We start from the raw sequence: 15,738 nt of genomic DNA, 5'->3' as shown, positions 1-15,738 counted from the left end.
ACAACTTTATTATGGCGTTATTCATAACGCCAGCTGGTCGAGTACGCACAGTATAAGAGCTACACAAATGGTAAACCTTCAGAGCATGGCTTAACTATTATATTATGCCATTAAAAAAATCGCCTTAATTTCAATTCCAAGAATTTCAATACAAGCTTAAAACAAAACACACGATTTTTCATAACTTTTTTACGTAAATTAACAGTCACAGCCAAAATTTCTTCCCTGGTACACTCAGACATAATGCATAAATTGCAAAAGCTTAGCCAAAATAACTAATAATTAAACTTTTAGAAATTACGCCGTAATAACGGGTACCGTAATAGCTTAGTAAGTATTCGGTAATTATCTTACGGACACATGGTGGTGTAGATTCAAATCCTAACATAGACACACGGTTCGTTTTGTGCTTAGATCTAGCTATCTTATGGAATACCTATCGGTGGCGTTGCATGTTTAATTTAAGTCGCAATAACGGGGCGGCTCTGTTTTAACCATGAAAATCCTTTTAATGTCTCTGTAACGAAAAACCTAGAATTAAGAAAGCCCCTTCAATACGTCCTAGAGTCCGCATGATACCGTCACTCAAGCTCTATAAAACAGTTAATAGGACCAGCGGTTTTCGTAGGCTTATACGCGGCAGTTTGATTCGTCACACTTGTCCGGTAGGATACGCTCCATCTAAGAGGACTTATCATCGCGTTGCAGCGTAGTTCTTCGACCATACAGCAAATGATCCTTAGGACTGGACGCTGTGGTCTAGATTCGAACCCGGTCATAAACAAACTTCCGTTTCCCGTTTTTTTCGTTCGGAACCAGCAGTTTTATCAAATGCCTAAGAGCGACACCGGACGTAAAGCTCGAAACAGCTTAATAATTTTAAATTATAGCATCAAACGCAAGCATTTTTGCGCAGTACATACGAGGCAGTGTTCCGTGATAGAAAGAGTTATTATCACCTACTTTACTAACGACTCATTTCTTTCTCTTACGTGTTTGCCGTGATCGACTATAGTCGTTTAAGGCTGGGTCAGATACGTAAGACCTTTTTATAACACGGTACAAAAATCTCCTAAGAAATGTAGATCTTCGTTGTAGCGTAGGTTGTAATAATAATATTAGTAATACGGACCAAGTGGTTCTCGCTATCCAATTTTTTTCGTAAATAGGACCCCCGCCATATATATATATCTACAGCATCCGTTCTTTTTTTGCTTATAAACAATAAAGTATCTTTAAAAGTACGTAGTGCGTATCAAGCGCGCTGTGCAATATTACGGTGCGGTTACATGCCCCAATTTAGCCTGAAGCGAATCTGCCTGGCCTGAAATCGAGCTCGTCACGGTTGTTGGATCACTCTGTTGCAATACCCTCACCAACTGCTACAGTTGTTATTCTCGTATGCTTCCACCACAGAACGTTATTTGTAGTTCTCCTATCACTGCGCGTTAATCAACCCACCGTCGCATTTTTCTCTACTTATGTTGTTCAGTTACCCTGTTTTTTTGGCGATTCGGACGGACGTATTGTTTTCGTTAACCTTTATTCCGATTGTAATCATCAGAATTCACACGTTCACAATTCGGACGTTTCACAAGCACATCTTTATTTTGTGAAACAGATGCCTAATAACGTTGTATAAATTACCCCGGCTCCTATAATTAATAAGCCGTTCCCTACGTTTATTCCATTATATCAATAAAATTTTAAAATTTGTGTAAATATCACGCTGCTTGATGTACTAACTAAGTATGGGATACGAAAGCACCGAAAATTTCCATTTATTTTCAACCGCTGCTTGGAACCCAGCACACACAATGTAATATTTGATCCACAGTAAAACATCGATTTTTTTCGAAAATCGAAATGCTTCACAAACTAAACTACTGATAAGAACACAGCTCAGGATACTCATTTAATTTCTGCATAGTGAAGTGATGTTCGTACAGTTTTTAGCGAGCAAAAGGTTCTACTATACTTGTCGTTTCCGCTATTACATTTGTGTTACATAAAGGTTGATTCAAGCTTATCTCGAGAACTAAGTTGAAAAGAGATACACTATTTGAGAACAGCTTCTAATTTTTATATCAAAAATCCAGCATTCGAGCCCTCCGTTTGGCTTCTCGAAAATCTTCCTCGGAACATCCTTTAAGGAAGCTGCATGGTAGTTTACCATAACATTGTCGGTTTCGAAAGTTGAAAACTCACTAACATTTGTTCATTAAACCGCAGAGGACAGGGTAACGAGGCCGAGAACGTAAAAACCACCGCTCAGATCACCGCTAGAGAAAGGCTGTTCTCACAGCGACCATTAGTATTGGTCGCAACGTCGGGTTATGGTCCACGCGATTTCGGTACTAACGCAGGACACGGAAATAAGGCTCTGCCGTGAAGCGTGAGTATCTGCAAAAAGACTTGATCAACAAGCTGAACCAGAGGTATGCAGTACTAGAATCAAGTGGCTGCACGGCGAATGAAAACGCCAAGCGACCCGAACCATAATGAATTCAGGACGGGACGGCGCTCGAGACTCACCACAGTGATACCGCGCAGCCGTAACAGCCGTGGCTGTTTGGGAGTCACCTCACCGACGACGCGAGGCCGTTAGCAAATAGTGTTGCAAAGGGTGCTGCGGCACAGGGCACGCGCAAACGCTACGTGGGCGCAGCACAGATGGTAACAATGGCCGAGCGTTAACTGGGAATATATAGGTACTAAATTGCGCCTAGATAGTGCGATTAGGATATAAAAGCTCCAGTCGGTAAACAATTTCTGTTCAGTTTCCGATCAGCAGTCTAGTCCTATACAAGGTAGCAACAGCAGCTATCGAATTTTCATCGGACGGCAAGAGACAACCAAATACGCGTAAACGCGCACGTAGTTTGCCTTGTATATTACTGTGGTTATGGCTGTCTGTGCTAACCCTGACAGCTAGCACGGAGCGCCTTCTGCGAAGCCCGTTCATTGCTGGCGTACGTTTTTTCGGTGTCGACTGCTACCATAGTTTGTAATCGTACCACATATATTTCTGAAACCACTCCTACAAAACTTATAGATATAAAAAAACAGTACACAACAATCAATAGCAGCATCTGCACTTCCAACTACAACAAAGCCAAATGGTTTGTCCTATGGTACAACTTTATGCACTGTGTCCGCGACAGTTAGTGCATAAAAGAGATCAAAACTTATCCAATGTAGTAAAATCGGACTTCCAACAAAACCTATTTTTTGATGCACCTAGATAGTGGGCATATATACATAACTCATCCACAAACAGCCACGTTATCACACGCCAGCAGTTCCCAGAGTAACGAACGACAATCACCAAGAAAGGAGCGCAGAGCATAAATATAAATGTGGAACGCGCGTAGCCATTCCTCATTAGGATGTGTATCAGATGCTTTCCATATATAACTAATCGCCACAACATCTGGCTACCGCCGCACTGCCACCCGCAGAAGCAACAGATATCAACGGACACCGGAAGAAACGCAGCGACTTCCGCCTATCAGCCACAAATGGGAGCAAAGAAGCAGAAAAAAATGCGTTCGTATACAAAAAGCCAACTCCGTATAATTCTTAAAAAATAAGGAAAACGTCGATAAGACTGCATTTGCACTTCCTGCCTGTGACTGAAGGACTTACTAATATATTCGACAAACTGTGTATTTAAACATATTAGCTTTTGCTTCATGATTTTTTTAGTGTTAATAATTTAGTAATAATTGTAGTAAATCTTATTGTATGGGCTACAACAAAATCTAATTTCCAATCGGTTTCCCACCTATTCTAACTGGGAATTAAACTTTTGTCAACTAGAAGTTTACTTACGTCAAAGTTGTTATTCTCCACGTCAACAATTTGCAACTCAAGTTTCAATGCGATCCCTATACGAACCTTTTGCCTGAAATTTTGTTTTACCCCTTTCGTCGAACTGGATGTGAATCTGGCCACGTAAGTTCTTGTGGGAAATAACAGATACAGGTCATGACGTCCGCGCGCTTGCTCGTTCTTTAGTATTTTTTTATCAGCAAAGAGCGAACAATAAAACGGATCTGCATTATTGATGATTTCATGCACGGTCTTGTTTCGCAACGTCGTCACGCAAGTTATAAAGCGGTTGTCAGAAATACGCCGGTAGCCTTTCCCACCTGTTGTCATGATGAAATAGCATTACGGTCTCTATATTTCATTTACTGTTGCTTGGTGCTACTCTCGTTGCTGATCGAATATCGAAAATACATACAAAATGTAGGTGGTATACAAATGACGATGCCCTCTTTCATTCGTCCCGCTTTGCTCTGTCTAGGAGCAGTAAGTGTGTCTCTTATGTGTATGAGTGCAAACCTATCTTCCAATTTTAAAAAATCATCAGCATGTTATTCAAGTGATTGTGTGGGTAAGCATTCCAAAATGTCATGTTCAATACATTCTGTTATCCCAAATTTAGATTTTTTCCTTCCTTTCTTTGTCTCATTTGCTCACTGATGCTAATATTGGCGTAGATGGTGAAGTCGGCAACATTGTTCGCGGATGGAAGACGGCACCCGCTAGTTTGCACAATCTATTTTCATAAGTAGAGTCAAGCGATATCACTAAGTGATCTGAAGGTGAGTGCGACGATTGTAAAAAATCATCATAATGGCAACAGACGTCACAGTCTAGAGTCAGACACAAATGAGGTGGGATCGGAGCGAAACGACAGGCGCCTGTGACACTTCCAGTAACGGATGTAGGCGCGGCACAAAAAAAGATCAATCACAGATTTGCTGGCAAAGTTCGTACGGACGGCAGCTGATTCTCAAGGGACATAAATAAACTAGAAACTATAACACACGAATTCGCGTTGTCCTATTGTCCCTCAACCAAGCAAATGCAACATATTATATCGAAACAAGAAAAAGTACCCCCCTGAATGGTTAATCAAAAGCAGCAGTACTAGTATTAATAGTAGAAACAACAACACAGAAAAAGGCAATTAAACCCGCGTATCTGTTATTACATTTATCGTGCCGCTGCTCTTGACGACACAAGAAATTTCCGCGCTGGTGCTTTTGATGGTCAGGGAAATCAGATAATTAGCTTTCCAGTTACTGAATGAAACCGTCCAGTCAGCCACACAACACGCTAGCTGCCAACGCATCGCTTGTTCAAAATATCTATCGACAACGTCCGCAACGAGCAGTATTAAAAGCTGCAGTAACGCTACTAGCGCCGGAGACAACGCAACGAACAGTTGTCAACGACCGTATGCTAACGGTAGCCCGTGGCACGTCCGTCAACGGAGATCTTTCTGCTAGCTTTCCACCGAACTCTTTACATGCCTCGTTCTTATCATCACCATTATGGGTATGTAGATATATATATATATATCTCCATAGTTTCCACTCCGCCGATTAGAGCGACCCAAATAGCTTATCCAACATCTCAGTCATCCAAGTTCATTTGTTCTTAATGAAAATAAAACCCGAATTTACCCCTAATAAGCTTAAAGTGGCCTTAGCGCACGCTTTTCATATATTGTTAGGATTGACCGCATTACAAAAAAATTTAAAAACGGACCTACTGAATAACAAGACAGTAATAGATAGGTCTAATGCTAAAATGCGCACTGTGAAAAAAATAGTAACACTATCAAAATACAAACGGATTCCGCTAACAGAAAACCAGGAAAATGAACGATAAGGATTGGAGAAAACAAACCTGACATATGTGACTTTCAACGCCATTCCAAACTTTACTTTTCCATAGTAGAGGGGCTCGTGTGACGATAGAGAACTATACCTATGGATATAGGTGCAAACAGGCAGTGACGACTATTCGCATAAAGCTAATATGAACTTAATGATCAGAATCGACTGTAGAATAATAACACACAGCACGGCTCTTATGTGCAGGTTCGAAGAGATATTTGCACTTTACGTGACCATTTAAAAACGCTCTAGTTCAAACAGCAATGCCCACAAAGTTTATTGCCCTCTGGCCAGCGAATTAATTTTATTGAGCGTTCACGAACAGATTGCAGGATACCTCGTATTAGTAACCAACGGCATCTTGCCTCATTTAAGACTTGTCAATTCTATGTACGTCTTACTGGAGTACCGGACGTAAAACCAGGAGCATTTAAACCTTTCATTCCATTCCACTTCGCTCTACTCCAGCTCCACTATTATCACCTAAACCTCTTTCTCTTTCCTTTTGTCTCATTTTCCTGACATTGTTTGACCGATAGTCGCTGCTGTCTCTACGTTTCGCCGGCAGAGCGACAATGGCCGTAGCGCCGGCGTGCACAACACATCGCAACCGCCATCACTACTGTGATGACGCCGACATCACCGTTGCTGCTGCTGACGCTACTGCTACAGCCGCAGCGCCGCCATACGGCCACGAGGCCTCGGGGTTACACCTAATACTATTAAAAATGAATGTTTCGAGTTTTACGTCCAGTACTGAAGTGAAGCACCGTTTCAGACGGCTGGCTCCCACCATGAAACGGAACGTGTACAAGCCCGGTTTAAAAGCTAGACAGCCACGTTTCCCTAAGTTTAATAGGCAAACACGTCCTCCACCACCGCGCCATTACGGGGACACACGTAATACTACTATACTGACACCACCATCACAGCGGGGCGCTGCGGCAGCCGGCAGCAGCCAACAGCAGCTGTCGGTCGGCGCGCAGCACCGACGGCGGCGCTACTGTGGCTCTACAACGAGGAAAACTACGTTGTGGCGGCAATGGCAACAACAAGGCATGACATCCGCGCCGCCGCCAGAAGGAGTTACCGCAGCGGCTGCAGCAACGACAATGGCAGCAGCATCAGCATTCTGCCTGCCGGTCGGTCGGTCGATCTACTCCCAGCCATCCTCTAGCCTGTTAGCTGCTGTTTGGATGTTTGTCTTTGTGTATGCGGCCTGATACCGCTGTTCCTGCAGCAGTGCTCTCAATTGCGCTATATTAGCAGTGTTGCTACTAGTAAAACATATATTGCCTCTAAGATTATTTCACGTAGCAAAACGAAAAAGTAATAAACATGTATTACATTGCATTAGTAAAAATACCGCTGATATGAGTGATCAGTACTAGTTGTAGCCATTATAACATTGGTTACGTATACGACGAAATGCTCGGAGCAAATTAAGATACCTTTTGGCGAGCTGTTTATCACTGCGGGCATCTGTTCACCTCCGATTTTTGGTCCTAAGTACACAAAAACAAGTTCTGTCTGGGACAATTCTACAAGCTCACTGTCGTTTTTCGAATATGACCGAAAATCAATTTTTGCCCAGTGACTCCCAGCGATATCATAAACTTGTAAGGCTGACGGTCTGTGTCGTTGTTGATCATTATACCGCTTCTGATGAATCCAAGAACGAGTTTCATACCTTCATATGACGCATCCGTAACAGGCATTAGTTTAAAAAGCTCTGGAAATTCGTCGAAGGAACGGTGGCAATTACGGATTTTTCCGATTTTTAAAGGCTTTTTTCAAGATGAGCCTTAGCCTACAGTCGACCCAACAATTGAACCAATAAGTTTTTTTTGCTTGGCGCGTTTAAACGACGCCTCAAAGGGTCTACGCGTACCAGTGCGACTTCATTCAAGCTTACTATTAAAGTTAGTTTCGCGAGTTTGGAGAGTTAAGTTTTCATCATCATGTATAATCATGTAGTCGTGTGTGACCGGCTTAGGCTTCGAGTTGAGACCCGAAATCATGGAAATGACAATTACACTAAAGGAAATATCCTTCAGAAATATCTTGATTCCAATATATACTTCCATATAATTAGCGTCATGAAACATATCGCGATCCCAGATCATCAAATTAGTTTCCAGTAGTGGTTGCTCGGTTGCCGTTAAAAGGCCACTGGTGCGAAAAGTACCACTCTTGGCGACTTTGACGCAGGTCCCTATATAATAGTTTTGTGAGTTCCAACGGGCAGAAACAAGCGACATGCTAATATGTGTAATAGTAACAACTGATGCTTATCACAAAGATCCAATACTAACGTATTGGAACTTGCTAAACCGGGGCAATAGTAGACCAAACAAATATTGGTAGTTCGTTGTAATTATTGTTTTGATCTGTTTTCGTAATAATGCGACTGTAATACCCGCTACTAGGGCGGCGTTACTGAGCTACGACACGAAACGGCTAGATGTATAAAACAAACTGATGAGTGACTACCACTGAGTAAAGCAACCAGAATGAAAAGATTCACCGGATTCACTAAGCCCGCTGGTCCATTTGTTGCCTAGTTTACTCTACTTCTTGATCTCTGACCCGGCGTCACTAAGCCAGCAATCGAGCATCCACTTGGTCAGACAACAAACGTCTCTAGGACCTTCTTCATGTGACATTGTATGAATAGAAAACGAAAACAAAATAGAGATAGGGTTAGAGAGAGAGAGAGAGAGCAAGAAGAACAATTCTCTCAAATGGATCCTTTTCGCTCTTTATTATTACCGTCCTCGTCTGTTAATCGAGTCATCATAACATCGTTTTTTTGTGCTGTTTGCTGACTATGTATTTTTCGGCAGTATTTCGGTAAAGCAACATCCAAAGGAAAACATGTATTCTATTTTCAATCTCAGGTTTATTCGACCGCTGTTGTTTTCCTCTAACTCTTACCTCTGTCGGGGGGCGGTTTTCCTCGGGTAAAGGGAAACTTTCCAGAGTCTGCGACGGATGACGTACTAAGCCGGCACGCCAACAACAACAATAATACACCCGCACAACAATCACCCCACTAGAACAGGCACAAAGACGAATGGAGAGAACAGCGTGAACAAAAAAGAGTGTATAATGTATCCAAGTGATAATCGTGAATTTATATTGTTGTTATTATTGGTCTAATCGATGTAAATCCAAGCAGCGCACCTGAGGCTGCTGTTGTCGCACCGATTTGACCCACGTATTACAGCAATACTGAATTGACGCCACCAAAGTACGTTGATAGCGGCGTTCGTGGTTCGCATACGTTACACCTGCAGGCCGGCAACAACGGGAGACACTTCTGCTTAGACACAAACACGACTGAAAGAGACAGAGCAATGAGTATGCACCTCATTAAGCTTCATTCCTCCACTCCACACTAGAATGACTACCACTACCACTACTCATTAATCACCAGTTATTCACTAATTAATCGCTTCTGCTGCTGTTTTGACGGATTGTGCCGCTACCGATGTTAGTGGTGTTGTTGACTACGTACAGGCACACGTACAAATACACGCGGACACGCACTGAGGAGCATTTACGTCTACAGCGCCGGAGTGATGAACGGGCGGAACCGAGTGACAGCTCGGCAACAACGGCAGCCCTCTTTTTTCCTTCGTCTTTATTTTATTTTGACAAATGAACCGTTTTGGGACCCGTTTTATGTTCGTTAGCCGTCGCTTGTTTTGCTGCTGCTGTTACCACTGCCAGTAGCAGTAGTGGTATATCATTCACTGTTATTGATCGTCGTCGCCGTCGGTAACGTTGTTATCGTTAACACGATGCTGAAATGGTATGCAGGCATCTGTCTGAGTGTGCACACGCGGTTGCATGCGTCACAGCCAGCTCGCAACGGGAGTTCTTGATGGTAACGAGCATCAACATCGGTCGCCGTAAAAAACTTCTCCACCAGGGAAATACATGGACAGGTTTGCGTCGTCGTTGTTTTTGATATTGATTTTTGTCTTCTATGCATTAACGCGACACGCAGTCATTTCTCATATGGATATATTATTACGACGACGAGTACCACTATCAGCAGCATTCGCTCACGAAATGGCTGTTGCTACTGGCGCTATTACCACAGCTCTTCTTGCGTCGACCGGACGACCGAGCGTTGCAGCGGGAGCACTCACTCACTCGCCCACTCATAGACACACACACACACGCACTCTTTTCCTCCGCCGCCCCCTCCTCCTCCTCCTATTGTTGTTATTAGCTTTATTTCTCCCCGACGGCTCAGCAGCGCCCAGCAAATTATTGATCTGAACTGATTTCTTACTCCCTCGTTCGACCACTCGGACGCAGCTTCGGCTGCAATCACGACAGCTGCAACTCCTACTGCAACTACGACAAATACCACGAGTGGTTTTGTTATTCCGCCGACAATGAACGGAGGAACGGCCAGTCCCGAACTGTTACCAAAGCGACGATTTCGAAGGCGACCTTTATCGCGGCCGCTGCTTCCGCTGCGACGATATGAGATTCACTGTTTTGTTATTGACAGTTTCACTGCTGCTGGTTGTAGCTCGCTCAACTACTTGCCTGTCTGTTGCTCGTGATGTTTGTTTGCCTAGACGCCTGGTTCCCAACTTTCGTTCGCACGTTGAACAGCTGCGGGATCCACGGCATACCACTTGGTCAAAAACAAAACTAACAATAACGGTGCTATCACGATGATATCGCACCAACGACACCACGACGATCCAGCACGAAAATACGATGACGAGAAATTCGATGTTTCGCAGCTACAGGGACGTACAATTCGGTGCCAGCACAGTCACTTCCACCGTCAGCAGAAGCATCGACGACGACAAAGACAACAACAACACAATGCTGCTGCGGTGGCGACAACAACAACAACTTATCGTAGCCATAACACACACTCTTCCTCCTCCTCCTCGCCGTCGGCGTTGTTGTCGTCTTGCCCCTTCTCCTGTTTTTCTTCTATTTTTTGCGATCGTCGTCTACGACTGTGTAGACAAGCGACCAGGCGGCCGCTACAGTTCGGTTCTTTATTGCAACAAAAAGATTAGCTTATGTCCCTTTGATCTAGGTTGTTCGTACACATGTAAATAACACGCTCTCGGTGCGTAGACGCCAGCGTAGCACACGATAGGGTAGTGCCGCATAAACAGACGACAGAACCACGGCAAGGACGGCGACTCAAATTTTAAACCGTACTGTTGTCTCCTATCCGATGAATCCGTACCGATGTTATTGCTGAGGCTAGATCTAGCGTTTCTATCGGGCGAGCAATATTAGGTGAGCACACATATAGACGAAAGAATAAATGTGAAACTGAATTTCGGAGTCCGGTCGAGGCGGAAAAGTTTAACCCGGCAAATGCTTATGTACACATTGAATCGTGAATAGAATTGGCAAACAAAATTAACAGCGAACACCAAGCAATCAACAATACGTCATGATACTACTAGTTCTTTCGTAATGTGTTTCGTTTTCGCACTGCACACCCTCTTTTGTAAAAACACGTTGAACCTACAATTATAGTAGGGGTAGTGCTCATAAATGATTCTTATTATGATTATTATGGTCAGGATTATTCTGCTTATACTACTGTAATGAGTAGCTGGTTTTTGTTTCTCGTTTGCTGGCTCCTTCTTTTAGCATTTGTACTTTAACGATGACTGTTTCAATTTCACAATGGAGATACCAGAGCCGGAGAGGGCGGCTTATGCGCTCATCGTCGGGCAAACAAAATCGACGCCTAGCGGGTTATCTTTAAGGCGGGCGATTACTGAGCACCGTCTGCGTCGCATTTCCGGGCGGCAAATTTAAAAATTAAAATGGTAAATATACTGGCACATCCATCAGACAATGTATTCAAGAGAAGCATAAATACTGGCAATGATGAAAACAACGCCGACTAGTGAAAAAAAGATTGCCATGTTGGGCATGTAATTATATAGTAACGAAAAGACATGATTAATACTGCACCAACATTTGTGCTGGATCATGTGCAAGCTGAAGCACTTCTTTGCGATGTATAATATATATCACACAAGCTGTTTGACTAAAAAGTAAAACTGGATATTATGGCCTTTATGTAATAAATAGCATAGGATAATAATAGCACAACGAAACTGGCGGGGAATTGTTGGGACTACGAGTGGTTCTTTAAAAATATGCACGCATGAACTAATACGGGCCACATAAATCATACAGATTTTTTTATTCCGGAATGAGCATCATACAAGTTAATTGCCGATATGGCGTAATTCAACTTTCAGCTGTCCATAGAAAATTACAAGTGACACTTATATTCGTCTTTCGAATTGCGCGGTCAAATTCTAGCTCAAGGTATATAGTTGTTCTAACTACAGGATGATGTTTTCAGACAGCATTTTCTAACTAGAATAGTCTCTTTGCGGATACCGGCTTTAGACAGTATAGTCGAATTATGCAAAATTAAGGGCCCATGTTCGCGCAACTGTAGCCCGACTTTCGAGTTCTACCCACTACTGCCAAGTTATTTGCGCGTAAGGAAATCTTCACTGTTGGACGAGCCAGCGTCTGAGTCGCCGTTTCAAAACTATTCCACTACCATGATGATAATTGGTTTGATCGATATTTAATTGTTTCGGTCTTCTAACAGATTTTTACTAATTTTATGAACAATAACTAGGTTCATGATATGCTTAACCTAACCATGGATTTGCGGCGTTATATCAACAAAACATTTTACAATCCATAAATTAGACTATTTCGGAGCACATTGCGTCTTTTTTTTTTTTATATATTTATGAATCAATGCTGTACAGGTGGAAAAATAATTAGCCACAAGAAGATGTGAACAATACGCTAAAAAAATTGGTTAATTCAGGTACATATTAATCCAAATGTGGTAAGCAGATAATCTCAATCCAGTTATAAGTGGCAATGGTAAATCATCGCGATGTATTGAATTTTTTTCTACTAATAATTGCTTCCTCAGTATTTAGTGAAACAACATATGCCATAATTCAGTAGGACCGTAAAAATTTAAAATGTGTTCTATGTTTTATTACATTATTCAAACTGCGATCGTTGGAAGCCGTATAAAACATGCAAGATATACGTTGTATTACATATCTGGGTCTATAAAGTCGGAAACCTATGGTCGGAAATAAAATGCGAACAAACCTATGTTGCGCAGGAATCCCACTTTTTAGCCGAAATCTTCCTTTTTAGCAGATTCCAAAATTTTGTTATCTTTAATTGATGAAATACGTCTTTTAGGCATACGAAGGATTTTTTTAAAGTAGCAACCTATGGCTAAATCCACCTACAAATGTAGGCATATAGTTGTACTTGTTAACCTTAGTCAGGGACATTTTTGAAGACTAGTCATTAACATTACCCACACATTAACCATAGTATCAATAAATATGCATTTTATACTATCATTTTTTTCACATGTAGTTAATGCTTTTGCTTAACTGTGCACAATTCGCCTATATGTATTTATTTATTTTTAATTTCCTTTGTTATTTTTTGTATCATGCTAATTATGCCGAATATTACTAGCACGTAGAATTTCTACATTACTAATGCAATATCCGTGCGAAAGTATTTTAAGTTGAGTGTAGGTGTTAATAGCACATATTTTGCGTGTAACATATATACAGTCTGATATCATAATCCCGTTTCAAATTCCCTTTTCAGAATCATATACGGAGGATAAATCTCGAGATCTTTACGCATAAATTAGAATTAATGAGGTAGGCTTTTTGGGTATCCAACCGGTAGAGGCTTAATAATCAACTTTCAGTTTTTGCTTGGGAATGATGTCCTGTAGTATATATATATATAAATTCATTAAGCTAAAGCAAATGTCGCTATGTCGAGTACCCACGGAAAGCTTATGGCTGACAATGGTAAAAGGAAATTCATGTGTCAAATATTTTCGTTTTTTCTTCATTGTTCCTTTCGACTTTATTGGTCTGGACGCTTATTGTTCCAGAAAAAAATACTAGATAGTTGATTCATATTTAGAAAAATTCAATTATATTAGATGAGTATATGAAGTGGAGAATTTTTAATTTTATGATCTGCCCATGATGAACGGGACTACCCAAAGATGGTGCTGCACGCATGACGGCGCATGGTACGTAAAGTATATTGCACCACATCTGATGCGGACACACAGAGCCCCTAACAAATGGAAACTTTTTGTCCTACGTATAATCCTATAATGAAACCCATTTATTGCAAGATGTAACAATGTGCCGATTCATTCCGTCCGATTCTCTTCAGGCCTCATTGGTCAAAGCCTTCGTACTGTAAAGGTCAGGCTTGATCTCCGCCATCCTTCTTCACTGATTAACTTCGAATAGGTAGAATAATACAGAACTTGAGTTTAAGCCTCAGATTTTCTACAAACAGCGGCGCGTCATCTAAACGGTACACATATACAAACGGTGTAAGACCATAGCGCGCTCTAAGACCAATGGTTTGACACGTCTTTCGAGCTGCCTCAACCAGAAGTGATCCTAGATAAGTTGGGTTCCAAAAAAATAATTGAGGTTATCTCTATTCCGAACAAACGGTGCACCTTGCGCAAGAAAATTTTGAAGCTCTGTCCCACGCTCACAACCATCGCTCGTTGCACTTTGTTTTCGATGTTTCTTTGAGGGGTCATTCCCAGGTACCTGAAGCATTCATGTAGATCAGGATCGTTCTATCTATGTGAAGCGTAACGGAAGCAGCGCGACTGCCTCCATGGCAGAACTTCATGATCTCTGTGTTGTCCAAACTTAGCAGCAATCCAGCCTCTTTCAACAATGAGAGCTTGCTAGGCATAAAGCCGATTGCTTCCAAAACGATGAAACTGTAGGCCGACAGGAACGCACTTACATATTCCGCCGAAAATTGAACGCAGGGTGGTAAATCTTTCAGCAAAAGATAGGACAGCCGAGGGCTTTAGCTATGACCCCGTGCAACGCCACTTGATCAAATGAACGACTTCTACTAAACCTTTGCCTAAAATTAATACTCTGATTAAATTCAGTGTGTTCTGTGGAACTCCGCATTCGGTAAACTTTAATAAAACTTTGACTCTGGGAGTCATATCAAATTCCGATTTACAAATTCACGAACGCAATGAAAAGCGTATGGTTTAGTAGGCGACAGACACGACGTAACTTTTGAAGCAGTATATTATCTGCAGTAAGAATAACGCATCCTCTGCGAAACCGATACTGTTCGGTCAGAACATGTGAGAAGCTTTCGGGAGTTCCGTTAGCTTACGCGTCATAAGATCACCACGCTTTTTCACTCGTATTCTTCTTTATTCGGCTTCAGGATGGGCCCAGCGAGTTGCTCTTTTGGGGCATGACGCTCGGTGTATTTTCATACCAACTTGCCGGTCTGCGTCCATGCCATGAACAGGCCTTGAATAGACTTGCTCAACATGGAAATAGGCCATACGCGTTTTTCAGGTGCCTATTGCGAATCTGGCTTGGTCAATCTGTCGTGTTCGATTGGAGTTGTTCGAAGGAGTCCAGAACCCCATAAACGGACAACTCAGCTCCCAGCTTTCCGCGCATCATAGATTCACACTATGCATTAGCGATTCGTCACTATTTGTGGGATCGTATTGGTCGCCCTGAATATACCTTTGAAGCACTCTATCAGCGCTGCGGGGCTTTAGAGGCATTATGTTGACTCTTTTTCTGCGTCGCTTTGTGTAGGTTCCTCCCGTTTGTATCACTAACCTGCCCTCCTGTAGTGCAATGTACATTTGGGTGACACTTACACGAGTCTATACATACTAATATAGCGTACTGTAGCCGCGGGGTCACCGCTGCTTCATCGTAAAAAATCGTTCTAAATATTTTACTTACTTTTATCGTAAATTTTGTAGGGTCTTATCTTAAAAAGCGACCCGACCACGTGGGTGCTCCGTAAAGAGCAATTAAATTCACCACTGATGCTAGGGTACATCTATATTCGTTTGTCGGGCCGTTTGCGTTGGGAAAGATATGCATTGTTAGTCACTTGAAAGGCTTTGTTATAA

The 15,738-nt window shown here is 42.2% G+C and overlaps 2 protein-coding genes and 1 long non-coding RNA gene across 3 annotated transcripts in view; 2 read left to right on the top strand and 1 right to left on the bottom strand.

Moving 5' to 3' along the window:
* LOC111262602 (insulin-like growth factor 1 receptor) overlaps window positions 1–15,738 on the bottom strand; it is an 80,093-nt gene that overhangs the window by 63,851 nt on the left and 504 nt on the right. The window contains exon 2 of the mRNA XM_022836997.2: window positions 8,634–9,038. The gene's annotated coding sequence lies outside the window, so the exon portion shown is untranslated. The remainder of the gene's footprint in view (window positions 1–8,633; window positions 9,039–15,738) is intronic.
* On the top strand, window positions 3,339–7,106 carry LOC111262620 (uncharacterized). Its single transcript, XM_022837014.2, has 2 exons — window positions 3,339–5,352; window positions 6,236–7,106. The coding sequence occupies exons 1-2, from the start codon at window positions 5,101–5,103 to the stop codon at window positions 6,917–6,919; spliced, it is 936 nt and encodes a 311-aa protein (XP_022692749.2). The 5' UTR covers window positions 3,339–5,100; the 3' UTR covers window positions 6,920–7,106.
* On the top strand, window positions 10,855–12,884 carry LOC111262634 (uncharacterized). Its single transcript, XR_002681751.2, has 2 exons — window positions 10,855–10,985; window positions 11,349–12,884. It is a non-coding gene; the product is annotated as an uncharacterized LOC111262634 (long non-coding RNA).

The sequence above is a fragment of the Varroa jacobsoni genome, unplaced genomic scaffold, assembly GCF_002532875.2.
Source record: "Varroa jacobsoni isolate VJ856 unplaced genomic scaffold, vjacob_1.0 scaffold_74, whole genome shotgun sequence".
NCBI lineage: Eukaryota > Metazoa > Arthropoda > Arachnida > Mesostigmata > Varroidae > Varroa > Varroa jacobsoni.
Note: the sequence above shows the minus strand (reverse complement) of the source record. Positions and strands in the feature narration are given on the sequence as shown.

Excerpts from the sequence above, each read along its gene's own strand:
- LOC111262620 (XM_022837014.2), top strand. The coding sequence starts at position 5,101 with ATGAAACCGTCCAGTCAGCCACACAACACGCTAGCTGCCAACGCATCG. Across the intron at positions 5,353-6,235 it reads TCTTATCATCACCATTATGG|TCGCTGCTGTCTCTACGTTT; the intron begins GTATGTAGATAT and ends TTTGACCGATAG.